At 39.1% G+C, this 26,706-nt stretch overlaps 3 protein-coding genes across 3 annotated transcripts; all 3 read left to right on the top strand.

Moving 5' to 3' along the window:
- The first annotated feature begins 1,613 nt into the window (after window positions 1-1,613).
- On the top strand, window positions 1,614-3,281 carry LOC138891920 (uncharacterized). Its single transcript, XM_070175608.1, has 2 exons — window positions 1,614-1,767; window positions 2,854-3,281. Exons 1-2 carry the CDS (start codon window positions 1,614-1,616, stop codon window positions 3,279-3,281), a joined length of 582 nt encoding a protein of 193 aa, XP_070031709.1.
- Window positions 3,282-3,446: 165 nt separating this feature from the next.
- LOC138891919 (uncharacterized) lies at window positions 3,447-4,749 on the top strand. The gene is made up of 2 exons (XM_070175607.1): window positions 3,447-4,091; window positions 4,174-4,749. Exons 1-2 carry the CDS (start codon window positions 3,447-3,449, stop codon window positions 4,747-4,749), a joined length of 1,221 nt encoding a protein of 406 aa, XP_070031708.1.
- A 3,500-nt stretch (window positions 4,750-8,249) lies between these two features.
- LOC138891918 (uncharacterized) lies at window positions 8,250-9,161 on the top strand. Its single transcript, XM_070175605.1, has 2 exons — window positions 8,250-8,579; window positions 8,682-9,161. Exons 1-2 carry the CDS (start codon window positions 8,250-8,252, stop codon window positions 9,159-9,161), a joined length of 810 nt encoding a protein of 269 aa, XP_070031706.1.
- Window positions 9,162-26,706: the final 17,545 nt, after the last annotated feature.

The following is a 26,706-nucleotide window of genomic DNA, read 5'->3' as shown; positions in this document are numbered from 1 at the left end:
CTAGACCCTTCTAGAAAACTCGCTCCAATATCAATTGTGCATGCATCATGTCAAACCTAGTATGGGTTAGAACGTTGTCCGCGTGGACACCATCACGTTATGTGCATTACTTGGAGAAAACATGCTGGTATGTTAATCATTAATGTGTAAATAGTGAGACCCGGAGGGAGAAACGACTAACTCTATTTGTTTTGCAAAAAATGAGGCACGAAGTCCCCAGGTTCGGCATGGTTCAAAACATCCCACCTATGTTGCTTGATTGGTGGAGTAATCTCTTACCTAGTGACAAGAATCATGTGATAAGGGTCCTCGGAAATTTACCTTTCTTATTGGACGTTCGGCCAAATAATGCCTTTATTGAGGCCGCCACTATGTTTTGGGATGAGAAAAGAGCTATCTTCTGCTTTGGTGATGTAGAAATGAATCCTCTCTTAGAGGAAATAGGAGGCTTCGCTAGGCTGCCATAGGATAGTCCGGGTTTATTCGTACCAGAAAATCGCACTCCCTGCGGCTTTTTGAAAATGATGGATTTAAAGAAAAATGACGAGTTACTCTGTCTGAAGAAGTCATACATACCATTTGAATTCCTTTATGAACGTTATGGGCATAACAGGTCGTATCGCCTTCACCATGATGAACTTGCCGTTACTTCTTTGGGTTGGACGCACCGCCGAGTTTTTGTGTTCATTGTCTGTTTCTTGGGGTTGATGATATTTCCAATGAAAGGGGGAAAGATCCATACTCGCTTAGACATGGTCGCTAGGACTATAATGGAATGAATTGAGGGACAAACTTACACTATCATCCCCATGATCTTGGCCGAAATGTACCGAGATCTAGATCGGTGCAAGCATGGGTATGGGCACTTCGAGGGTTGTAATCTGTTACTGCATGTTTGGTTATTAGAACATTTACAGAGAGGTGAATATTGTCATGAGCTTCTGCGACAACCATTGAATGACTACATAGACTACCATCATCCTAAAGGAATGACATTTATCCCAGATAGGTTCGCGCAACTTAGAAGTGCTGTTAGCAGGGTGCGTTTCTTCAGTAATTTGACTGACAAAAAGGTACATTGTATGTTCGAATGGTTCCCTAGCAACGGGTTCATCATCAGGTCAAAAGAAACCACTCATTTAGTGCTGATCGGGTTAAGAGGAATCTATCCTTATGCTCCTACAAGGGTAATGAGGCAAGTGGGAAGAAAGCAAGTTATACCTCGGGTTTCCAACATGGTACAGTACAAAGCAGAATTTAAAGGGAACATCATTCCATTCAAGTTCGAGGCACAACATATGTGGAATCAAAAGGTCATTGAAGAGAAAGACACTATCGAGCCAGACAGGTACCACACCGACCATGTATACTTCTACCCATCATGGTTGGTAGATGATATAGCGGGAGATGTCAAGCCAGGGATTAATCTAAAAACTAGGGTTATAGATGACGCTGCTGAAGTACAAGTCAAGTATAGGATGCTGCGCAAGAGGGTTTTCGAGTCTGAAGCTAGGCATTTGGAACAACACAAAGTAGACATGGAAGCAATCAACGAATGAAAATAAATTGTTACTAAATCAACAGAAAGATTTGAATATTTGGAGCATGGGTTAATGGAACTTGAGGGGAAGATGAATAACAGGCTCTCGGATTGTCAGAATACGGAAGGCAATGAGGGAGGGCATCTAGCAAGGGCTTACCTACTATTTGACATGCGCGACCTGGGGAACTTGATTGATGGATCCAAGAAGGCCAAGCATGGAGAAGGTCTCTCTAGGGCCAAGTAGATTAGGAAATGATGTTATTTACTACTTTTTAGCTTAGTTTTAAATTTCGATTGTAATAAGGCAAATGCCATTAGTAATTTTCTTATTATTGTCATTTTAGTAAGGATTTGATTCGTTTTCGCATTAATGAAATGACACAATTTTTGGCATCAATTTTCTCCAAGTCTATGTGTCGCTTAGGCCTACCTCGGGCATAACGAGGTCCCTCAAATTAGGATACGAATCTGTTACATGATTTTGCAAAGCATGTTCAATATTGCAAGCATTCTTTCAATATCCCTTACTACCTTGGTTACCTTTTTGTTTTTCTTTTCTTTTGTTTATTCCCATTATCCAAATGTTGGTTCGCGCATACTAGCATCATCTACATATCACACTAGATCCAGAGGTCCTCCACCTCCTCCTCCACCAAGGGAAAGATGGACGATTTAAGTAGTATAAGAAAGGACAATGCAGAGAACGTTGAATCTTCGGACGATTAGAATACTCTAGCACATAATGAATTGGTCCTATATCTGGAACAAAAATTATTGGAGCTACAACGGGAACTTGAGCAGGTCTGGAACTTGAAAAACCTTTCCCTCACCCTAAACGTCCCCGACATTAACCAACAAAACACAAACGCCCATAACCCGGCACCTCCCCAAAACACACAAAATTAAAATCTGCAAATCCTCCCGCACCACATCAATACGCCACACCTCCTTATAACCACAACCCTCCACCAATACCTACTCCTCAACAACACCATCACCACCCAACTCAATACCTATAAACAACCACATACCACACCCCTCAGAATGCACCACAACCTAGCCCTGACCCACAAAACTCAACCAATGACCACCATTACACCCAGATTCCCGGAGTCCACCAAAGCAATCCCATATATGTGGAAAATTTACCCCACCACAACAGACCCTATACAAACCCGAATCCTCCGATAAGGACCTGCTCATCAAGAACATAGCGGAAGAACTCAAGAAACTTACTGGCAGAGTTCAAAGTGTCGAAGGGGGTAAATGCATTGTGGGTTTGAATTATGAAGATTTGTGTATTTAACCAGATGTAGAACTGCCAGAAGGTTACAAACCTCCTAAGTTCAAAATGTTCGATGGGACTGGTGATCCGAAGGTGCACTTGAGAACGTATTGTGACAAGCTTGTGGGAGTTAGCAAGGATGAAAGAATCAATATCAAATTGTTTATGAGGAGCCTCACCGGAGATGCCCTGTCTTGGTACATCAGTCAAAACCCAAAGAAATGGATTAACTGGGTGAGCATGGCATCAAATTTCATGGATCGGTTCAGGTTTAACGCAGAAAATGCACCAGACATTTTCTATATTCAGAATCTCAAGAAGAGGCCAACAAAAACTTTCCGCGAGTATGCTACTCGGTCGAGGTCTGAAGCTGCAAAAGTAAGGCCAACACTGGAAGAAGAACATATGAATAAGTTCTTCGTCAGAGCTCAGGATCCGCAATACTACGAATGACTGATGGTTATTGAAAACCATAAATTTTCTGACATCATCAAATTGGGAGAAAGAATAGAAGAAGGGATCAAAAGCGGAATAGTGACAAATTTTGAAGCACTCCAAGCCACAAATAAAGCCTTACAGTTAGGGGGTATCTCCAAGAAGAAAGAAGTAGGTGCGGTGATGGTATCCCAAGTTCCAAAGTCTCCTCTTACATACCAAACACCCCCACCCACATATCAGCCTTCACCTCCCAGGTACCAACAACCTGTCGCCACTTACCATACTTATAACACCCAACCAACATACTACCACTCACCACCAGCCCGCCAAAAAATCCAAAAACCTAGACCAAATTTTGATCGCAGACCACCCAGACAATACACCTCAATTGCTGAACTCATAGACCAACTGTACGAGAGACTGAAGGTTGCCGATTATGTCACTCCCATTCCCGTTGTTGCTATGAAAAATTCTTCCCAGTGGATTAATCCAAATAAGACATGTGCCTATAACTCATGCATGAAGGGTCATACTATTGATGAGTGTCGTACTTTGAAGGATAAAATTCAGATATTAATTGACACCAAAGTGATACAGGCAAAAGAGGCTGCCCCCAATGTCCGTAACAATCCTCTCCCAGATCACAGGGGTGAAGGGGTAAACGTGATAGAGACCGGTGAAGAATGGGACTCAGAGGGGTCAATTAGACTTATTCGAGAAGGGGATAACCCTGAAAAATCTCCAGTCACTCTCATACCTATCGTGATACATACCGAGGCACCGATTGAAGTTGCGGTAGCCGCACCAACCCCATTTGAGGTTGAGGTAACAACACCCTTCACCGTGATGGTGGCACCCACGCCGTCTTTTAAGTCTAATGCTATACCTTGGGATTATGTTGTGGAAGCAAGAAGAAAAAAAAAAGGCAAAAATGGAAGAAGCAGGTGCAGCGCAAGGCGTGACCATAACTAGTAGGGTTTATACACCCGAGAATTTGGGAGGAACAAGCAAAGAAGCCGCCTCTAAGCTGTCTGTCATTGAGAATAGCCCAGATGACCTTTGGAGAAAGGTGCAGTCGACAGAGTATTCTGTGGTTGATCATCTGAACATAACCCCAGCTCAAATATCCATTTTATCACTGCTGCAAAGCTCCGAGGCACATAGGAATGCCTTGATGAAGGTGTTGAATGAAGTTTATGTACCAAATAACATCACCAGTGGAGTGATGGCCAACATGGTAGGGCAAGTGTTAGAAAGTCAAAAGATCACTTTTCATGAATACGAGTTGCCACCTGAAGGACTAAGTCACAATAGGGCACTACATATCACCGTGCAGTTTGAGGATAAATTCATTGCCAGGGTCCTGATAGATGGGGATTCGAATCTCAACATCTGTCCACTAACTACTTTGAAAAGGTTGGGTAAAGGTCTGCATGAGATACGAGTAGGGAGCATGAATGTGAAAATATTTGATGGGTCTTAAAGGGCCACAATTGGGGAGACTAACCTCAGCCTACAGATAGGCCCAACCTGGTTCGATGTTGAATTTCAAGTAGTGGATATATCTGCTACATATAATATGTTGTTGGGGAGACCGTGGATAGATGCTGCTGGGGTTGTGGCTTCTACTCTACATCATGCCGTGAAGTTTGAGTGGAACCATCAGGAAGTGATCATCCATGGGGATAGAAGTAATCCCATTTACACCAATCAAACTATTCCGGTCGTCGAGAATAGAAGGAAGTTGTGTGGAGAAACATATCATCGCGTCGAGCACGTCAATGTAATTGAAAAAGACAAATGGTGGAACAGTAAGATAGAAGGCGTATTGGCATGGACAAGGTATGAACCTGGCAAGGGTCTCGGTAAGAATCTCTAGGGGATCACCAAACCAATACAGCTAAAGCATCACGACACAACTTTTGGGCTTGGGTATGAATACACCTGGCACGGGTATTAGAATTGGTTGCCACCGTGGCGTGGTCCTTATTATCCTCTAGAGCAGCCAATACCATATTTGAGCCAGTCATTTCATCAAGCTGACATGATGTGGGAGTTTGAAGAAGATGAAGCTCTAGCTGGCATAAGGAAGCTATTTCTGGATGACAAAGACATGGATTGCAACGTGATAGTTGAGGAGGAGGAGGAGGAGGAGGAGGAGGAGGAGGAGGAAGACCTTATTATTTAGACAATTGAGAAGGGAGTTGTTCTCAAGAATTGGATTGTTGCGCCATCAAGGGCCCATCGAGTTCTTGGGTAGCCTGGCAGTTAGCTTCAATTATTTTTAAAAGCAATTTTATGAGCATCTATGACATTTTCAATATTTTGTTCTGAACGTATTCTGTTTTGAAATAATTGCTTTAGTCATCGAGCCGTACTTGTTTGACATTTTCAAGATTTATTTAACACATTGTTATTTTTAGTATTTATTATTATTTTTTACATTTTTTTTTCTCTACAGCATTATTATTACCTATCCCGATGAACCTACGACTGTGACATGTAACGAGACAACGCAACATAAGGATAGTGATTCAGAGGATCTGGAAGAGGATATAATACCCAAGGAAATTGTCAGAGAAGTAGAAAATTTTAAAAATAAGCCTAAGTCCAATTTGGATAAGACTGAAACCGTTAATTTGGGAGACTTCAAAATAGTCAAGGAAACTCGTGTAAGCATTCACCTATCACCGTCAGATAAGGAAGAATACATCCGGTTCTTGAAGGAGTATAAGGATATTTTTGCATTGTCCTATGATGATATGACCGGTTTGAGCACGTCCATAGTGGCTCATAAACTACCTGCCAACCCTATGTGCCCGCCTGTAAAGTAGAAGCTAAGAAAGTTCAAACCAGATATGAGTCTGAAAATAAAGGGGAAGCCACCAAGCAGATCAAAGCCATGGTTCTTAGAGTGGTTGAATATCCAACCTGGTTGGCCAACATTGTGCCGGTTCCAAAGAAAGATGGGAAGGTCAGAGTGTGTGTCGACTATCGGGATTTAAACAGATTAAGTCCCAAAGATTATTTCTCTTTGCCCAATATACATATACTAATTGACAACTATGCCAATCCTGAACTTCAATCCTTTGTGGATTGCTTTGCGGGGTATCATCAGATCTGGATGGATGAAGAGGATGCCGAAAAGACAGCCTTTCTTACACCATGGGGAGTATATTGTTACAAAATGATGTCGTTTGGCCTAAAGAATGCTGGAGCCACCTATATGAGGGCCATGATAACCATTTTCCACGACATAATACACAAGGAGATATAGGTGTACTTGGATGATGTCATCATCAAATGCAAGAGAAGCACAGATCATATAGCAAATTTGAGGAAATTCTTTGATCGACTTCGAAGGTACAACCTGAAACTGAATCTTGCAAAATCTGCCTTCGGAGTCCATGCTGGAAAGCTATTAGGGTTCATCGTCAGCCGCTGAGGAATTGAGCTAGACCCATCAAAGGTCAAGGCTATCCAAGATTTACCACCTCCAAAGAACAAGAAAGATGTGATAAGTTTTTTAGGGTGTCTCAATTACATCAGCCGTTTCGTAGCACAATCAACTGTGATTTACAAACCGATTTTCAAAATGTTGAAGAAAGACGCTGCAACAAGTTGGACTGAAGAATGCCACAAAGCCTTTGACAAGATTAAAGAATATTTATCCAAACCACCTGTTCTGGTCCCACCGAAACCTGGGAGACCTCTGCTACTCTATTTATCTGTACTAGATGGGGCTTTCGGCTGTGTCTTGGGACAATACAACAAGACGGTAAGAAAGGAACATGCCATATACTATCTGAGCAAGAAGTTCACACCCTACGAAGCACGATATTCTTTGTTGGAACGCACCTGCTATGCTTTGACGTGGATAGCTCAAAAGTTGAGGCATTACTTCTATGACTACACCACATATCTCATATAAAGGATGGATCAGTTAAAATACATCTTCCAGAAACCCATGCCCTCGAGGAAGTTAGCAAAATGGTAGATATTACTAAGTGAGTTCGACATCATATATGTAACTCAGAAGGCTATCAAGGGGCAAGCCTTGGCGGATTATTTGGCAGAAAATCCTGTAGATGGGGAGTACAAACCACTGAAAATGTATTTTCCCGACAAAGAGGTATCATTCGTAGGAGAAGATATTACCGAAACCTGTGATGGTTGGAGAATGTTCTTCGATGGAGCTACACATTTCGAAGGAGTGGGTATTGGAGAAGTTTTAGTATCAGATACATGTCAACACTATCCAGTATCTGCAAAGCTCAGATTTCCATATACCAATAATAAGGCAGAATATGAGGCTTGTATCTTGGGACTCTAGTTGGCCATTGACATGAACATTCAGGAATTACTGGTAATTGGTGACTCAGACCTTTTGGTACATCAGGTTCTAGGAGAATGGGCTATAAAGAATACAAAAATAATGCCGTATTTGTACTATGTACAAAAATTGAATTCACAAATATAGAATTCAAACATGTTCCGAGAGTCCATAATGAGTTCGCAGATGCATTGGCCACTCTATCTTCCATGATACAATACCTAGATAAGAATTTCATCGACCCTATCTCGGTAGGGATTCATAACCAGCCAGCTTATTGTGCTCACATTGAAGAAGAAATTGATGGAAATCCATGGTTCCATGACATCAAAGAATATTTGGCAAAAGGAGAATACCTAGAGCACGCAAATCATACTCAGAAACGCACACTCCAAAGATTATCTAACCACTTCTTCCAAAGCGGAGGGATTCTGTACAGAAGGACTCCAGATCTAGGATTATTACGGTGTGTCGACGCCAAGGAAGCATCCAAATTGCTCGAAAAAATACATAACGGAACCTGCGAACCACACATGAATGGCTTTATCTTACTTAAGAAGATATTAAGAGCAGGGTATTTTTGGATGACCATGGAAACAGACTATATCAGGTATGTCCAAAAGTGTCATCAATGCTAAGTACATGCTAATATGATACGAGTACCACCCAATAAACTCAATGAAACAAGTGCACCTTGTCCTTTCTCCGCTTGGGGGATGGATGTTATCGGTCCAATTGAACCCGCCGCTTCAAATGGGCACAAGTTCATTCTAGTGGCCATAGACTATTTCACAAAATGGGTTGAAGCCGCATCTTACAAGGTTGTAACGAAGAAGGTCGTAGCAGATTTCGTTAAGGATCGTATAGTCTGTCGATTCGGGGTACCAGAATCAATCATCACCGACGCCGCCACCAACCTTAACAGTGATTTGATAAGATCCATGTGTAAAACCTTCAAGATCAAGCATAAGAATTCCACGGTATACAAGCCACAAATGAATGGAGCTGTGGAAGCCGCCAATAAGAACATCAAGAAGATACTAAGAAAGATGATAGATAATCAAAATTAATGGCACGAGAAGTTACCATTTGCCCTACTTGGATATCGCACCACGGTTCTCACATCAACTAGGGCAACTCCTTATTTGCTGGTCTATGGTACTAAAGCTGTCATTCTCGCCGAAGTAGAAATTCCTTCTTTGAGAATCATACAAGAGCCTGAACTCAGTGATGCAGAATGGATACGAAGTCGTTATGAACAACTGGCTCTCATTGACAGAAAAAGGATGAACATAGTATGTCACAGTCAACTTTACCAGAACAGAATGTCCAGAGCTTTCAATAAAAGGGTCAGGCCCAGACAATTCACACCAGGGCAGTTGGTGCTAAAACGGATATTCCCGCATCAAGATGAAGCCAAAGGAAAATGTTCACCCAATTGGCAAAGGCTCTACATGGTTCACACAGTACTAACAGGAGGATCGCTCATACTTATAGAAATGGACGGAGAAATTTGGCCAAAACCTATCAACTCAGGCACAGTCAAGAGATACTATGTTTAGATTATTTACATTTCTTCATTCGATGTAACTGAACTACGCTTGACCTGATTCCCGTTTAAGAGGGGATACGTAGACAGCCCTGTGGGTTCGGTCACATCTCAATATGATCTTCATTTTGCCATGGTCAGAAACTGGGGCAGAATTTTGAGGAGGATCCTCAAAATTCTGAAGCAAGTCCAGCCAACTTCGTCATACATAGAACGGTCAAAGAATTGCTTTTAAAGTGGGGAAATCCTCAAAATTCTAAAGTAAAGAAGTCACAATGTCTCTAAAATATGTCACAGTCATTGGTTCATCTAAATTTACTTGATATTACATATTACTATATTTAAAAATAACTATATTTATCAAATACATGCATATTTTTTCGAAAATTTTATTTCTATGGCAGCCAGATGCTACCCAGGGTAACTCAAACAGGATCTAAAGACAGGAGCACAGGCAAGGCAGAAGACAAAAACGCGAACAAACCTTCCCCCACAGAACTCATAATTTTTCTTTGAATGCAGGTACAATAAGATAACGATACTCGCAGATACATCAAAACACTGCCTTCAGATTATCTAGCACAAATATCTTCAGCTAAGAAATACTTTTCCACTTGCCTCCTATTCTTTGCATATGGCTAAGCATTGCATAACTTTACTGCATAAAGCTAAGCACTGCCTTTCTTTGCATGAGACTAAGCATTGTCTCCTATTTTGCATGAGGCTAAGCCTTGCCTCTCGAATTGCATAAAGGATAAGCACTGCCTTTCCTTACATCGAGACTAAATATTGGATCCTATTTTGCATGAGGCTAAGCCGTGCCTCCCTAATTGCATAAGGCTAAGCACTTCCTTTCCTTGCATGAGACTAATCATTGTCTCCTTTCTTTGCATGAGACTAAGCATTGTCTCCTATTTGCACGAGGCTACGCATCGCCTCCTTAACTGTATAAGGCTATGCCCTGCATCCCTAATTGCAAAAAGGCTAAGCATTGTCTTTCCTTACATTGAGACTAAGCATTGTCTCCTATTTTGCATGAGGCTAAGCCCCGCCTCCCTAATTGCATAAGGCTAAGCACTGCCTTTCTTTGCACGAGACTAAGCATTGTCTCCTTCTTTGCGTGAGACTAAGCATTGTCTCCTATTTGCACGAGGCTAAGTATCCGCCTACTTAACTACATAAGGCTAAGACCTGCCTCCCTTATTGCATAAAGGCTAAGCACTGCCTTTCCTTACATCGAGACTAAGCATTGTCTCCTATTTTGCATGAGGCTAAGTCCTGCCTCCCTAATTGCATAAGGCTAAGCACTGCCTTTCCTTGCATGAGACTAAGCATTATCTCCTTTCTTTGCATGAGACTAAGTATTGTCTCCTATTTGCACGAGGCTAAGCATCGCCTCCTTAACTGCATAAGGCTAAGCATTTCTTCCTTAACTGCACAAGGCTAAGCACTGCCTTCTTTGCATGAGACTAAGCATTGTCTCCTATTTTGCATGAAGCTAAGCACCGTTTCCCTCACTTGCATGAGACTAAGCACTGTCTCCTATTTTGCATGAGGCTAAGCCTTGCCTCCCCCTCTTGCATACGACTAAGCACTGCCTTTTCCTCAAGATTAAATGCTATCTCCATTATGCTATTTAAGACCTAGCACTGTCTTATATTCGCTTGCGGCTAAGCATTTCCCAAGCTCTATTTCGCTTTACATACGATCTAGCATCATATCTTTACATCTCATAGGCTGAAACATCGGCATCTTTGTCCAAAGGCGTCATAGTCCGAAGGCATCATCCTCATAGCCGGAAGATACCATTCCATGGCCTGAGGATCTCTCAGTATTGCACATCATTATTCAAAGTTGTCATGGTTCAGAGGCACCATTTTCATGGCCCGAGGACATCGTTTCATGGACTGTGAATCCCTTATCATATGATTCATGACCCAGGACGTCATGGTCTAAGGACATCATCCTCACCGTCCAAAGATAACTTTCATGGTCCAAAGGGAATTTGCATCATGTTTAAATTCTCGCAATAACCCATATATATTTGCATGCATTGTGTTTTAAGTTTTGCAGGTAATCGAGGAAGTGACCGTTCTCCTAACGGGAGCAATCTTCGCTCTTATTTCCCCATTCGAATCCTGCAATTATTTCAAACGCATCCAACCACCATCAGTTACCCACTTTTACTTGATAACCGTTCAGATACTAATTTTGAGATAAATCCATAATTTTTCAGATTCACTTTTATTATTTCGCGTAAATTCATCTGATATTGATCTACCCAAAAGAACCATTTCTGAAACATACGACCATTCCTATAACAATTCCATCGGTTCAATTGACCGATGGATCCAGAACTACACATAGCCTGATTATCGTAACACCAGGGATATGTAGGCAACTCAGGAACTAGGGTTCGACCCCTATTGTTTCAAATCATATTATCCCTCGTTCAATTCGGTCAAAATCGGTCATCATTTTCTTTACTCGACAACTCTTTCATCATTCCCGGGTAAATAGGGGCAGTTGTTGATACCCAATTTTGCCCTCATATTTTTCAAATACATATATACTTTCAAAATAGCATATTTGCATCATTATTTAGTTTATAAACCTATACACGCATTTTCTATAATTGTTTCATAATTTTTAGAGCTTTAAATTAATTTTTCTTATATTCTAATTATAGATAAAATCCTTCAAATTATTTTTGTGATGACTTAGTTGCCTAGAATAATTATTTTTCACCTATAAGATATGTTTCAAACATTTTATTTTATTCCATATAATTACATTAGTATTTTTAAGCTATTTATCTAATTTTGAAATAATAGCCTATATTCTACAAATAATTACGTTTATTATATTATTTATGACAAAGTATCATTTTATATTTTTATAAGGTTGATTTATTATTTTTAAAATAGTTTTATAGCATAAATATTATTTTTACCATTTATTAAAAGTTTTACTAATTTATTTTTAATTAATTTCCAAGTGTTTCAAGAGCTGGCCCAAAACAGGCTAATGTTCGGACCAGATTTTGTCCCAAACCATTAGCCCAACACCCCAATTACCCCAAGCCCAACACCAGCGACACAATACCCTATACCCGTCTATTAACCCGACCCAGCTCTTTTAAAATCCTGGTCGTTGATCTCTAAGATCAATTACCCACAATCAATCCCTCATTTTATTATCCTAACCCTTAACCCTAATCCCCATTCCCTCTTGAACCGCCGCCCAAAATCCTCTCTCCTCTCTCCCACCGAAACCCTAGCCGCCCTTTCAATCTTCTCCGAATCCATCTCAATTAGGGATTCCTTCCATGATTCTCTTGACTTTTATGTGTTACCTTCGTATTATTTGCAAGACTATGGTGTTACATAGTACTTGCCCCAATTTTTGCAAGTACCAGTCCTAAAATCGGATTCCACCACCTTCAGCCTTTGAGATTTAGACAATATTTCGTCTATATGCACTCACTATCAGGCTATATGGTCTGATTCAGTGTGATTTTCGACCATCTGTGCTTTCCTTTTGAACCAGGGTTCGAGATTTTCCTTTATTCTTTACTGATTTTCGATTGATATTCTTACCTTTCTCGTGTTTGACCGATATTTTCCTCATTTCTGTTTAACACATCGTATTTCCCTATTTTTACTTTTATTTGCCCTAAGACTGACTTTAATTGATTTTCGTATGATATTATCCTTATTCTATGTTCAATCTATTGTATTCCCTTATTTTAAGTGTTATTTTCATGTTATTTTTCCTTATTCTCTGTTTAATTTACTGAACTTCCTATTCTATGTATTATTTTCCCTAAATTGATTCTAGCATATTTTCTTATTTTTAATTTTACCATATTTCCTATTTTATGTGTGAAATATACTACTATATAAACCCCTTCGACATATTTGAATCCCGATCCCTGCTACTATTTTCACTACTCTCTTCTCTCTCTCTCACTCACTCACCATTACACTCGAACACTCTCTAAATTATTGAACAACCTCCTCTGGTGCAAGCACTGCTCGGAGCCCATTCTCGAGGCTCTTTTGAACTCTGAAGCATCGGGGATTTGGGGTGTTTGCTATTACATTCTTCACTCTTTGATTCTGCTACTGGTTAGTGTCTAAACTCTTGCAATGTTCAATTTCCTTCCTTCTTTTGCAATATGTATTTGAACTTGCATGAGCATGATTCAACTATGATAATGTTCAACATTTTTATGTCAGTCTGTGTTAATTAAACGCATGAGATAACCTATTGTTTATGTTATGCTTCTCTATGATTTGCACTTTGTGATCTCTTGTCTTCTGAGATGGGTTCTGTACCCCGTAGCATCTTAACATATTTAGTTTTGTACTTCAATAACAGTCCACTTCAACATGAGCATGACTATTATGATTGTATGGTGTTAAGTTACCAATTTCTGCATATTGTGTTTAGATATTACCCTAACTCTATAGAAATCTTCCCTTTATTTGAATGAACCTTTTGGTACTGAGTTCTGTGTATATTGGAATGCTCTTTGTGTATTAGCCCTAACTCTATGGAATGCTGCCCTAAAATCTACTCTAAACTTGTTTCATGTTATCCTGATTTTCTAAAAGATAAACACACTATTTTCTATTGACTAGGACTTTGCTCCTACGCTAATACTTTTTCAGTATTCCTTGGTTCATTTGCTATTCTATACTTTTTGTGATTATCAATGTGTGTATCCCTCCATCATGGCTAATTATTGATTAATATGGCATTAGGTTAGATTTAACTTAATTTAGACCCTTAGGTTTCAACCAGTTCAACTTCATGCAACCTATGTATGTTTGTAAACCTGTTTCTTCTCCTAATTCATATGATGGTTGTCTATGTGGTATTTAGGCTATATGAACCTTGTTGAATTTACTGGGATACTTGACCAGTTATGTTGTATGCTCAGTCTGGTAATTTCTGTCCACTCTCCTTACTTGTTACTCTGATATTCAAAATTCTTATTCTTAGCCAGCTGAAAGCCAAGGCTATCTAGGTTCCATTGTTGGCCTCCCTAGTGTGAGCACTGCTCGGGGTCCAATTGAGGACCTTGTGAACTATGACACACTAGGGCTTGGTCCTAGTCATTCTCTCAACCTCCAAAACTGTCCCTAATACTCTACTTCCCTGTCACGTACTGTATATCTATATTGGTTATTCCAAGTGGTGCAACACTTGGTGCTATGGCTCATTGAATTGGTATGGGCTCTTTTATGGATCCATGATCGTGTATTGAACGTGGCTATTTGTTGAAGGCCCAGTAAGGCTGGGTATTTAGTTATTTTATTTGGGCCTACAGTGGGCCTGTTAACTGTTATGTAATATTGTTACTTTACTCATTATTGAGCCTGTAATAATTTTTTGTATAAAAAATTGGGGTTGTTAGTAAAACGGGTTAGGGTAGTTCCTAATGTTAATATGCAATGGGTAGATAACATGACTATAAAATTGAATGATGCACTTGATTTATGTTGTTCATTCTCTATGCACACTGTAAAAATCATGGCATTAGGAAAAAGCACACACACTTGTGCTACTTGATTATTAGCAAAGCATGAGCTCAAATGCCTCATTATCTTTGTTGCTATATATTGTTAGAAAACCTGCCCGTAGGAGATAAATATCGTTGAATTTTCCGTTAATTTGCATTACTGCAGCATATCCACTAGAGATCATGCCTATAGGACTCTGATCACCTCATTTGTCATTGCATCTCATGATTCACCTAGAAAACCTGCCTATAAGGTTTAACAATAAAATCAGGTTCTCAAGTGCTAATCGTTAGAAATCATTCCTATAGGATGCCACTGTTCGGCTTAATAACTGGTAATGACGCCCTTTCAATACTGATCATCGCTCACTTAGGCCGTTACCAAAAGCATGAGTAATTCTGAGTTTCTACTCCCTCTATTACATAAATCACCTAGGTGCAACATCTACATGACTAATAACTGGAAATATGCAATTTCAACAATCAATATGCGACAACTGTACAATCCTGTCTCTGGGCGACGCTTGGTTTCTGAAACTGCTTGCATGCCTTAATGACCTGTCACATAGAAAACATGTATATAGGGATATAATTAATTTTAAACTGCTCAACATACAATTTGTCTTGCGTGCATTTGTTGCTTAAGTGTGGAGGGAAACTTGAGCCTTGACCGCCTATATGTGAAGTCCAATGTGTTTCGTATGTCGCCTAGTTTTGACATTTCTGAGCAGCCTAAGTGAGGTATAGAATCATCCAAAGTAAAGGTCCAATACCTCATGGACCATAGGTATGGGACGGGTAGTGCACTCATAGGGTACGACCTATAATTGAATTATAACGCTTTTAGGTAATAACTTTAACATAGTAATCGGGTAGCAGGAGATGATAGTCTGTGCCCGCTGAATAATATGAGTAACACCCAATCTTGAGGGAGTTACGAAGTATTGTTTATGTTGCACGGGGTGATCCTTTAGGCTAAAAAACTTAGGAACCCCTCCCTTCTTTTTATATGTTATTAGATCTAAATAGTCATATCCCTGTATTCCCACTAAGATATGTATTAACCATGTTGTAATAAAGTTCTTTGACTTCTGAATTCCTTTTGTTTACTTGATCACTTAGCTTAATCATAATCCACATAATCTTATGTTCGGTCGGGACCCACAGTTGTGGACCTCGAGGAATGCCTAACACCTTTTTTTTGAGGTAACTTGAGCCCTTACCCGATCTTTGGTGGCGTTGACTAGTCAAATAGAGTTATCTGCATAATAGGTGCCCTAACGCACCTTAAAAATCATAAGGTTGTGACTCTTCTCCTTTAGCACTCTATCTCCCATTCTAAAAGGAGTTGTCACGTGTTGAAGCCCGTTTTTCACGAGAAAAATGGGGCGCGACACTCGGTATTCGTAAGCAGCGAAATCTGCCCTCGGGTCGTCATGCTTGTGAGGTTGAATCCAGCAAGGATCTTTGTTATCGGGACAATGCTCCCGGTGAGTTTAGCTTGATCTAGAACTCTCCATTGTATGATATTGGCGAAACTTCCTTGATCCATTAAAATGTGCTTAATTTTGAAATTTAACACATTTAAAGAGATTACCATTGCGTCATTATGTGGCAGTAGTAATCCATCCGAGTCTTAATCATTGAACGTGATATTATCCTCCCGGAGCCTCTTACTATGGGTTGTTGATACTCTTGTCTTCTTTACGGCCGAGAAGGCGATCCCGTTAAACTTCTTCCATTCGAAGATCATGTTGATCGTTTGGCGTGGATGTTGCTCTCTTACTCTTGTAGTTTGCATGTCGTCCCTATCTCGACCATAATTGTTTTTGGCCCAGTCACTTAAGAATTTCCGCAGGTGACCGTTCTTTAACAGTGTTGCCACTTCTTCTCGGAGGTGTCGGCACTCCCCGGTCCTGTGGCCATTAGTGCCATGATAGTCATACCATAAATTTGGGTCCCTCTAGCTAGGATTGGACCTTAATGGTCTCGGGAATCGCGCCTCTTTGATGTCTCTCATGGACGACACTAACTCCACCATACTGATATTGAAGTTATATTTTTTGATAACTTTGGATAGGAAGGACCTTGTGGCCCCGGGGTCTCTCTATCCTGAAGCGATCTGTTATTCCTCCCGCGATCAGTTCTCCTGTCATTGGTAAATATGTCTACCTACTATAATCTCATGTCACGACCTTCCGTCTGCTCGTAGGGTAGAAACCCCCCCTTGAACCTCATCTGTTTGAGTCGATATCGTCTTTCATTTTTTCCTTATTCTTCTCCCATCCCTTTGCTGATGACAGGAAGTCAACCTGATCGTCTTCGATCCTTATCTTTGACTCATACCGGTTGTGGACATCTGCTCAAGTAGTTGCTTGAAACTCTAGTAGGCTTTCCTTCAACTTTCGGGAAGCATCTGAACTGCTCGGGTTTAAACCCTTTGTGAATGCTTCAGCTGCCCATTCATCCGGGACAACCGATAACAACATCCTTTCCTTTTGGAACTGGCTAACAAATCTTCATAATAATTCGGAAACTCCCTGTGCGATCCTGAATATGTCGGCCTTCCGGGCTTGTACCTTCGTGGCTCCGGCATGCGCCCTGATGAATGAATCTGCGAGTATTTTGAAGGAATCTATGGAATGCTCGGGAAATAATGACTACCATGTCAAGGCTCCTCTCGTGAGAGTCTCGTCAAATTATTTCAATAGTACAGACTCGATTTCGTGAGGAGCCAAATCATTTCCTTTTACTGCTAATGTGTAGGTGATGATGTGCTCCTGTGGATCTGAGGTCCCGTTGTACTTTGGCACTTCAGTCATTCTGAATCATTTTGGTATTAGTTCTAGGGCTGTATTCTGCTTGTACGATAACTGGATGTACCTCTTTGAGCTTGGGCCTTTCAACACTGGGGGAGCACCCGGGATTTGGTCCATACAGATGTTTACTTCCTTCATGAACCGTAAGAGTTCCGCCTTGAACGGATCGTCATCATTGCTGAGGCCAGATCTGCTCCCCGCCAACTTCGTCGGAGCCAGCTTCGCCCTTGGGAGTGTTGTTGTCGATTCTATGTGTTGTTTGGTTTGTAGGAACAAGGGGAGGAACCGGATCCCGCCCGCTTGCATTGTTTGAGGCGCCTAATAGCACTTGTTTTAGCTCCGTCATGACTTAATCCTGTCGCGTGAGGTGACCTAGAATAATTGCATGTTGTTCTTGCAGCATCCTTATCGTATCTGCTACGTGCCCTTGGTCAGCATCATCTGGAGTCACCTCCCATACTTGTCTGGGATACTACTCGTCATACACCGGCGTGGGATCTTCCCCTTTATTACGAGTGTCGCTGATTGAATCCTTGAAATTAGGGTTTCCCCCTTGAACCACAGGACCGCAAGGGCTATTGACGGTATCGATTGCCCTTTTTTGTGATCTTGCTAAGACAAGAATGATCAAAGCTTGTGAGTGAAAGAAGTAAGGATCAACTTACGCACACTATTGTCTAGGCCCCACGGTGGGTGCCAAACTGTTTGTCCGTAAAACAGTACAACTAAATTTGTTTGTGGTTTCTAGATAGATGAGTCAATTTGATTTCAAATATAATGAATTAATCGATTGATATGTGAGATATTTAGCTCAAGATGTAGATGAAATGATAGATTCAAAGAGCCTGGGAATCAGATTTTCGGGAACAATAATGATAAGATTATCCAGTGAGAGAGGAAAACGATATCAGATTGCTGTATAGAATGTATTCCAAAAAGGTTCCCATTACAATGATGGTTAAGCCTATTATTTATAGCTCAGTGGGCATAATGGTCGGGCCCACCACTAATGACAATTATTAGATTGTGATAATAGAAATCTAACGGTAAACATAAATGCTCAGATCTCATTAATGAGCCGTTACTCTTTAACGTTGTGGAATATTCTTCATTAAATGCTACCGGGCGTAGCATGCTTAATCCTTTTATGGACTTCCCCTTTTCGGTGACACACAAGGTAATTGTGCCTGATTTTACATTCCTCTTGGTTTTGACTCCATGTGTCCGCTTCTCAGACGACCAAGTAACATACCATATTTTACCCAATATACTAATAACATCCACTATGTGGATATACCATACATCACTGGACGCACACAAATATTTATAAGCATATTTAGGCCAACACATGTATGCACCATTTCGTATAAGCATTTAACAACATATATACAAACAGTCACAACCCGAAATTCCCACCTTTGGGACCGTGATGGCGCCTAACATTTCACTTGCTAGGCAAGCCAACATTAGAATATAATTAGCCATTTTAACGAAAATTTTAAATTAATTAATAATAAGAAAAGAAATGCGAAAATAAAGTCTGAAATAAAGTGAATAATCCATAATAATCGTGATATCTAAATATCATCCCAGAACTGGAATCACAAGTGCACGAGCTTCTAGAATAATACAAATAAAGGTCTGAATAAAATTTAAGGTGTTTGAAATATAATACACAGCTGAGATAATATAGAAGGGGATTTCAAAACTGCTAACGTTGTGCATTTATACCTCAAGTCTCCACTGGTAGCTGTATCCGTGCAAATCTACAGTACGCCGCTAGGACCAACTCATAAATCTCACAAGAAGTGCAGAGTGTAGTATCAGCACAACTGATCCCATGTACTGGTAAGTGCAGAGCCTAACCTCGACGAAGTAGTGACAATGCTAAGGCGTGTCACTTACATTAACGTGTACGCAATAATAATAATAAGAACAATAATAGAAATAAATCAGGTAACTCATTTTAACAGTTGAAGTCAACTCGGCAGTGATAACCAATTATTATTTCAATCAACTTCTGTTGCGGCGTGCAACATTCCCCAACAATATAATTCCTTAATAAATTTCCGTTGCGACGTGCAACCCGCTCCAATAATATAAACTTTAAATAAAGCTGTTGCGGCGTGCAACCTGATCCCCCAATATAAACTTTAAATAGCTCTATTGCGGCGTGCAACCGGATCCACCAATATATTTATTTTTATTTCCGTTGCGGCCTGCAACTCGATCCCCCCATATATTTATTTTCATTTTAGTTTCGGCATGCAGCCCGATCCCCCCATATATTTATTTTTATTTTCGTTGTGGCGTGCAACCCGATCCCCCCCATATATTTTAACAACTTTTAAATGTAATAATAAACAATACTCCAATAAATACCACGTTCAATGAGAAACTATTAACCATCAAGGCATACAATAATTATAATTTATTTATGAAACAAACAATGACAAGTATAATTGTGGAAATCAGGGAGAAAATAGTTAGTCTAATTTTTAATATGCTAAATGTCAAGTAGCAATTAAGACACATAAATTAAATAAGCATGTATAATTATTGCAGGAAATCAAGAATTAATATTTGACAAAGAATAGGAGAGAAATAATTATTATAACAATTAATTCGTGTCTAAAAATAATTTAAGATGTTTAAATAATTAAGCAAATAATTAATTTGACAAAGTATAGGCACTCGTCACCTTGCCTATACATCGTTACACATGAAATTCACGTAGCAAATAATTCAAGGGTTCTATTCCCTCAAGTCAAGGTTAATCACGATACTTACCTCGCTTTGCAACCAAATTCAAGAATCCAATAAACCTTTGCCTCGCGAATTCGTGTCTGAAATCCTCAAATCTAGTCATAAACAATTCAATATACTCAATACAAATCGTAGGAATTAATTCTATATGAATTTACTAATTTTTCGGATTAAAATTCCAATTTCATTTAAAAAATTGATAGTGGAGCCCACGTCTCGAATCTCGAAAAAATTTACGAAATACGAACACCCGTTCCGATACGAGTTCAACCATGCAAAAATTATTTAATTCCGACATCAGATTGCCTTTCAAATCCTCAATTAAAGTTTTGTTTGAAGATTTCCACCATTTTCAATCTAATCTTTACCCATATGAAATCAACAATCTTCTCATAACCTTATTGGTAAAAGCATGTATAACCAATACTCTCACATGCAAGAATCACACTCACAATCACCCATCTTTACCCAAACTCAAAATTGAAGAATAGGGGTTAGAACCTTACCTCTTGGGTGAAGATCTTGTGATAATTTCTTGTTGGATTTCAAAGCTTGAACAAGATTTTTGATGAAAAAAATACTTGAGCTTATTTCTCTCTCTAAAACACTCTCACTTCTCTCTAAAATCATCAGATAATTTCCCCAAAATAAGCCCCAAAGCCTATTTATCAAAATGAGGTCGGGTTATAAAAATAAAAAAATTAACCCTCCGAAATCGGGTTTGCGGTCGCATAATGGACCGCAAAATGAGTATGCGGGTTGCACAATGCACCACAGAATCGGTGCCTAGAAATGGGCTTCTCTGGATAGGTCTGCGATCAATTTTGCAGTCGCATAACCACTTCTACGATCGCATAATGGTTCTGCGATCGCAAATTTGGCCGCAGACTCACATTCTGCTAGCCTTTGGTAATTTGGTCATAACTTCTTGTAGGAGTGTCTAAATGATGAACGGTTTGAAGCGTTAGAAACTAGACTCGAATATATTTCCTTTGATAGTAGATCATCACATAATTCCTTATATATAGGTAGATATAATTATTAAAAGTTTGGTCTTGTGCGTACCCAATTGAAAGTTTAGTCTTTTATAAAATATTCCAACTTGACTTAGACTTAGGCCTGCCCTTAGACCCCACATCACTTATAATATGCCTCGTACACTTGTTATTATATTCAATTGGTATCCATAACATTAATAGTCCTCTGATGAGAAGTAGAGTCCTCCTCCAAACACATAACATAACTTATCTCTTCTTTCACCCATTTCAATTTCCCGAATTTTTACTAACTCCCAAAATTTTCAAAAATTTCGTTAGAGTTTCCTTTGTAACTGGGCCTATCCACCTACCAAAGAATCCTAGAAACCAATCCTAACAACACATACATAATCCAATCAACGTAACACAACATGAAAACAATACCGATAGTGGCATCATAAGCAATATATTACTAGAAAAGGAACGCCATTAACATCAACTATTCAGGTGATACATAACTCATAGCAGGTAATCTCTTAACACCTTCATAGAACACTGAAATGAACGTTTAAATTAAAGATGACATTTTTAGGTCATCACATAAACTGCCTATTAATACGAACATCATTAAAAACAAACACATACATGCATCGTTCTAAATTAGCATTTAATTGTAACACATATTCAACTAAACTTAATTACAGTTATCACCATATTACAACTATATTCTTGTATTGGTATAAAAAAAGCATAACACGTGGACCATCAACAGAGTGACAAGTGGCACTTTCAATTAAACAAATTAAAAAATTTAAGAAGGCAAGGGCGTTTCATCAGAAAAGATGCTCGTCCTGACAGCTGGCAAGGAGAAGATAGGCACAAGATGAATGAAGACCTTAAAAGGGGAAGGTTCATGAATATGCACTAAATAAGAAAGGGAAATCTACATTAATTTTGATTATGGGAAATCGCCTGTCATTAATTTAACCGTTAAAATTATATATGATAACGGACAATTAATGCCATTAACAAGCCAAAATTAAGTAGAAAAATCGTTATAATTATGTAACCTTATATAAGGACCCGATCCTCATTTGTAAAGGAATCTGAATTTTTTATGAATATATGCAATATGTCTTTTATCTTATTCAAAGTGTTCAAACCACAATTCCGGGAGAGATTAGCGGTCTACTTTAATCTTTCTTTCCTTACCTAGTATATCTATTGTTCTTTTAATTATTTGAATTACTAAGAAAGTGAAGTAATTTTGGTTATCAGTAACCCGATTTTTTCTTGATATTAATTTTGCGTGAGAAATCTATTTTTGGGTTAAAAGAGCCCGTCCAAATTTAGAAACGACTACGTATAAAAGAGATTAGCTACTTTTTAGTAAGTTTAACCGACTGTGTCTCTCTCTTCGGATGGTTGAGCAACCTCAGCTTAAAAAAGATAAAGAGAAAAAAGGAGAATCTTGAAGTCAAGTTTTGTAAATCCTAAAAGCCGGTTAAGAAAGTATTATAGAATATACATGCGGCATGTTGATTATTAAAGCAACAGATTTATAATAGTCCTAAATAGCTCTACTTATTAGCTTACATACGTTTTTAAATTAGATGCTCAAATCTTTTACTGTAGATACACATGAAAAGGTGATAATCGTATTAACATAAAATACGACCCTAAAAGGTCTTGCTTATTAGACTTTATGTGACTGATCTGGTCAGTCATTCCTTTTCTCTTTTGGATGGGGTATGATTAGGCCGTTCAAAATTTAATCGTAACCGTTAATCGAACCGTAAAATTGACTTATTAGCTTATTGGTATCGCGTAATCGGAGTAATGGTTGATGAACCGATTAGAATTTTATAATTAGTGGTTTATCGGTTTGGGGACGGATAACTCAATTTCCTTATTGAATAAACCTCTAACCCGTTAAGAATCATTTAAATTTCTTATATGCATGTGTTAACACATCAGCTTAGTGTGTCTTGTTGTGCATTTGTGGAAGGTATTTTTGTCCATACTATTTCTCGCTTATTCTTAATTCTTATTAAAATAATATTTTACAGCATATTGTGAAAAGTAATTAATTTTTTTCTATGTTACAAGATTTAATCTCATTGAAAAATATCGTTGAAAAACAAGTGAGGTTTATATAATGCAATTCAAAGCATAATAAGGAATCTTGCTTATTACTTGTGAACAATCTTTTTATGATGCCAAAATGGGGAAAATTAATTGAGAGGGGGAACACGTTCTCAAGGGGAATACATAAAATATTGTATGGTGATCTGGTTCTCAGGGGGAACTTCAATTATAAGTTTGTCATCATCAAAAAGGGGAAAATTAATAAGTTATGTGCCTTCTTATATTTTGATGATCTAACAACCTTTATGATAAGAACCAAATCGGGAACCTGTTACACATCCTCAAAGTTCTCAAAAACAACAAGTCTCAAGTCGGGCACAAGTTCCAACAACTAGAGTCAAAGAGACGACAGAGGGAACATATGAACATCAGTTCCCTTGCTAACTGTACCAGTCAACTCCCCACAGTTGTAAAGTCGCTGCAACTATTCCTCTGCACACACACAACAGGACAAACAATACAGCAGTCACTTTATGGGGAGTGCCTTGTACCGGATAAATACTTGCATCATCCAAGTGACATTACTTGTATATTGTCAACATGAAGCAAGGGTAAAACATATACTTGAACACTTGGAAAATCATCAAGCTTCTCTCTCAAGTGTGTTGCCATCTTGCAAGTAACTTCAAGGCTTCAAGAACAAAGAACAACAAAACAAAGGACTAGTTTCCAGCATTGTGTTACCATATGCCCTTAGTTGTGTTTACCTTTGTTAGAGTGATATACTTATAATTCCTACTTAGCTTAGCTAGAAGCATTATGTATGACGTTGTAAGCTATGTAATAGAGTTATTATAAAAAGGCTTGTAATAGAGTTATTTCACGTGAGTGAGGGATTAAGTGTTTTACTCCTAGGTTACAATAGTTTGTAATTTGAAGTTTGCTTAGTAGTAAAGTTGAAATCCTATGAGTGTAGGTCGTGGTTTTTAATCCTGTGAGCTGGGAGTTTTCCACGTAAAAACTCTACTGTGTCATTTACTTATCTTTGATTGTGTGTGTACTGTGGGAACTGATAGAGAACCTGGTTCTCTATACAGTTTGGTGGACCCTAAGTTTCCATCAATTGGTATCAGAGCAGGTTCTTTCTATTAGGATAATACCTAGAAAGGATCCTCATGGCTGCTCCACGAAACTTTGAAGACGATCAATCAACCTACAGACCACCAAGATTCAATGGATATTACTACGGATGGTGAAAGACAAGGATGCATTATCATGGCTGAAGATTCATAGCTCCGGGATGTTATCTGCGATGGAAGGAAGGAGTACAAAGATGCTGTCCGCAAAGCTATATAGAAGAACTTCTGAGCATAAAAGATCCTCGTCTGTGGTATTGGACCAGATGAATATAACAGGATCTCTGCCTGTCAATCTGCCAAGGAGATCTAGATGCTCTCCAAACAACACACGAAGGAACAACTCAAGTCAAGAAGTCTAAGATCGACATGCTCACTACTGAGTATGAACTCTTCAGAATGAAGGATGATGAGTCCATTTAGGACATGCACACTCGATTCACCTCCATCATCAAAGAGCTTCACTCTCTGGGAGAGATCATTTCAAGGAACAAACTTGATAGAAAAATACTTAGTATACTACCTAGTTCCTGGGAAAGCAAGGTCAATGCTATCAGAGAGGCAAATGATCCGCAAACGTTGACCATTGATGAACTCATCAAAAATCTGAAAACCTATGAAATAGAGAAAAAGAAGGACCATGAAAGAAGAGAACCCAAGAAGGAGAATAACATGATCCTCAAGGCTGACAATAATGACTCAAGTGGCAAGGATGCTAACATGACTTATCTAATAAAACGATTCTAGAAAATGGTGCGCAGAAATGGAGGTATTCCAAAAAGAGCTCCAGCAGACCAAAAGGCTATGACCTATGTCATAAATGTGGGAAGCCAGGACATTTCATCAAAGACTGTCATCTGCACAAGCAACATCAGTACAAGCACAACATAGATAAAGAAGCCAAGAGGAACCCAGTTCTGTTGCTGTTAATATTGTGAAACAAGCTCTTGCTGCATGGGGAGATTCCTCTACTTAATCTAAAGGAGATGATGAACAAGGTGACACCTCCATGATGGTCGTTGAAAGCAAGACCACTCTATGTTTGCCCTGATGGAAAAATCCGATGATGATTAAGATGATGATGGCGATGAGGTAAACTTTCTGAACGTTTAAAGAAATTTGAATTCCTATTCTCAAAAAAGCTTATATCTTTTGCAAATGTCCTAATTGATATATATCATAATCTCATTAATGATAAAAATGTGCTAACTGTGGAATTAGGAGAAGTAGAATATGAGAAAGATAATTTAGTAGTTGTAGTGGTTGATTTAAAATAAACCATTGATGATTTTAAAAGGTAAAAGGATGCTTTAACTAAAACAATTTCAAACGTATAGCATGAGAGATATGACTTGTTGGTAGTTGTTGTGGATCTAAAAGAAATAATTGAGGAACTAAAAAAGGAAAGCAGATCTGGGAACACTCAAAAGGGAAAGGAAGTTGCAAGTGAGACACACCTTAAGCTTGAAAATGAGCTAAAAATGGTGAAATCTAGTTTGTGTGCTGAACTTGAGAGAAACAGACAACTTCAGGAATATTAAGGCATAGTTAAGAATGACCTAGAAAAATCTCTTAAGTAGACCTGGTCCTCTAATGCAATCACTGCCATGTATAAGAACAATGGGGGGGGGGGGGGGAACAGAAAGGGAATCAGGTTCCAAAAGGAAAAGACTCCCTATAATCCACATAGCAAGTATGTTACTGTCCTTGATAACTGGCTTTGTACTCACTTTGGTAACACTGGGCACTTTCAAGAAACATGTAAAGCCAAATTGCAGTCCCAACAGAAAAATAATATTTTTGCTGAAAAAGTAACTACTTCTAAAGAACTCGATCCCTCAAATATAAAATGTGTGATGCTTGCTTGGACAAGAATAAGTTTGATTCACCTCTTTCCTCATTACAAGGGACCCAAACTTGTTTGGGTTCCTAAGTCTAACCCTTGATTTCCTTGCATAGGGAGCAGTGAAAGGAAGCAGTCAAAGATGGTATATGGATAGTGGCTGCTCTAAGCATATGACTGGAACCACCGATGATTCCCTTTCACTCAAAGCCTTGCAAGGAGGGAGCGTTTCCTTTGGCAATAGCAAAAAAGGGATACATTCTGGGAGTAGGAAGATTTGGGAAGACACTCACTCATTCAATGAAAAATGTGTACTATGTGAATGGTTTTAATTATAGCCTACTAAGTGTCTCTCAAATTTGCAACAAAGGAAACAAAGTGGAATTCTAATCAAAGACT

Source organism: Nicotiana tomentosiformis, chromosome 5 (genome assembly GCF_000390325.3).
Source record: "Nicotiana tomentosiformis chromosome 5, ASM39032v3, whole genome shotgun sequence".
In the NCBI taxonomy this organism is placed as follows: Eukaryota; Viridiplantae; Streptophyta; class Magnoliopsida; order Solanales; family Solanaceae; genus Nicotiana; species Nicotiana tomentosiformis.
Note: the sequence above shows the minus strand (reverse complement) of the source record. Positions and strands in the feature narration are given on the sequence as shown.

Excerpts from the sequence above, each read along its gene's own strand:
- LOC138891920 (XM_070175608.1), top strand. The coding sequence starts at position 1,614 with ATGGAACTTGAGGGGAAGATGAATAACAGGCTCTCGGATTGTCAGAAT. Across the intron at positions 1,768-2,853 it reads GAAGGCCAAGCATGGAGAAG|ATGTAGAACTGCCAGAAGGT; the intron begins GTCTCTCTAGGG and ends GTATTTAACCAG.
- LOC138891919 (XM_070175607.1), top strand. The coding sequence starts at position 3,447 with ATGGTATCCCAAGTTCCAAAGTCTCCTCTTACATACCAAACACCCCCA. Across the intron at positions 4,092-4,173 it reads CAACCCCATTTGAGGTTGAG|CAAGAAGAAAAAAAAAAGGC; the intron begins GTAACAACACCC and ends ATGTTGTGGAAG.
- LOC138891918 (XM_070175605.1), top strand. The coding sequence starts at position 8,250 with ATGATACGAGTACCACCCAATAAACTCAATGAAACAAGTGCACCTTGT. Across the intron at positions 8,580-8,681 it reads TCAAGCATAAGAATTCCACG|TTACCATTTGCCCTACTTGG; the intron begins GTATACAAGCCA and ends TGGCACGAGAAG.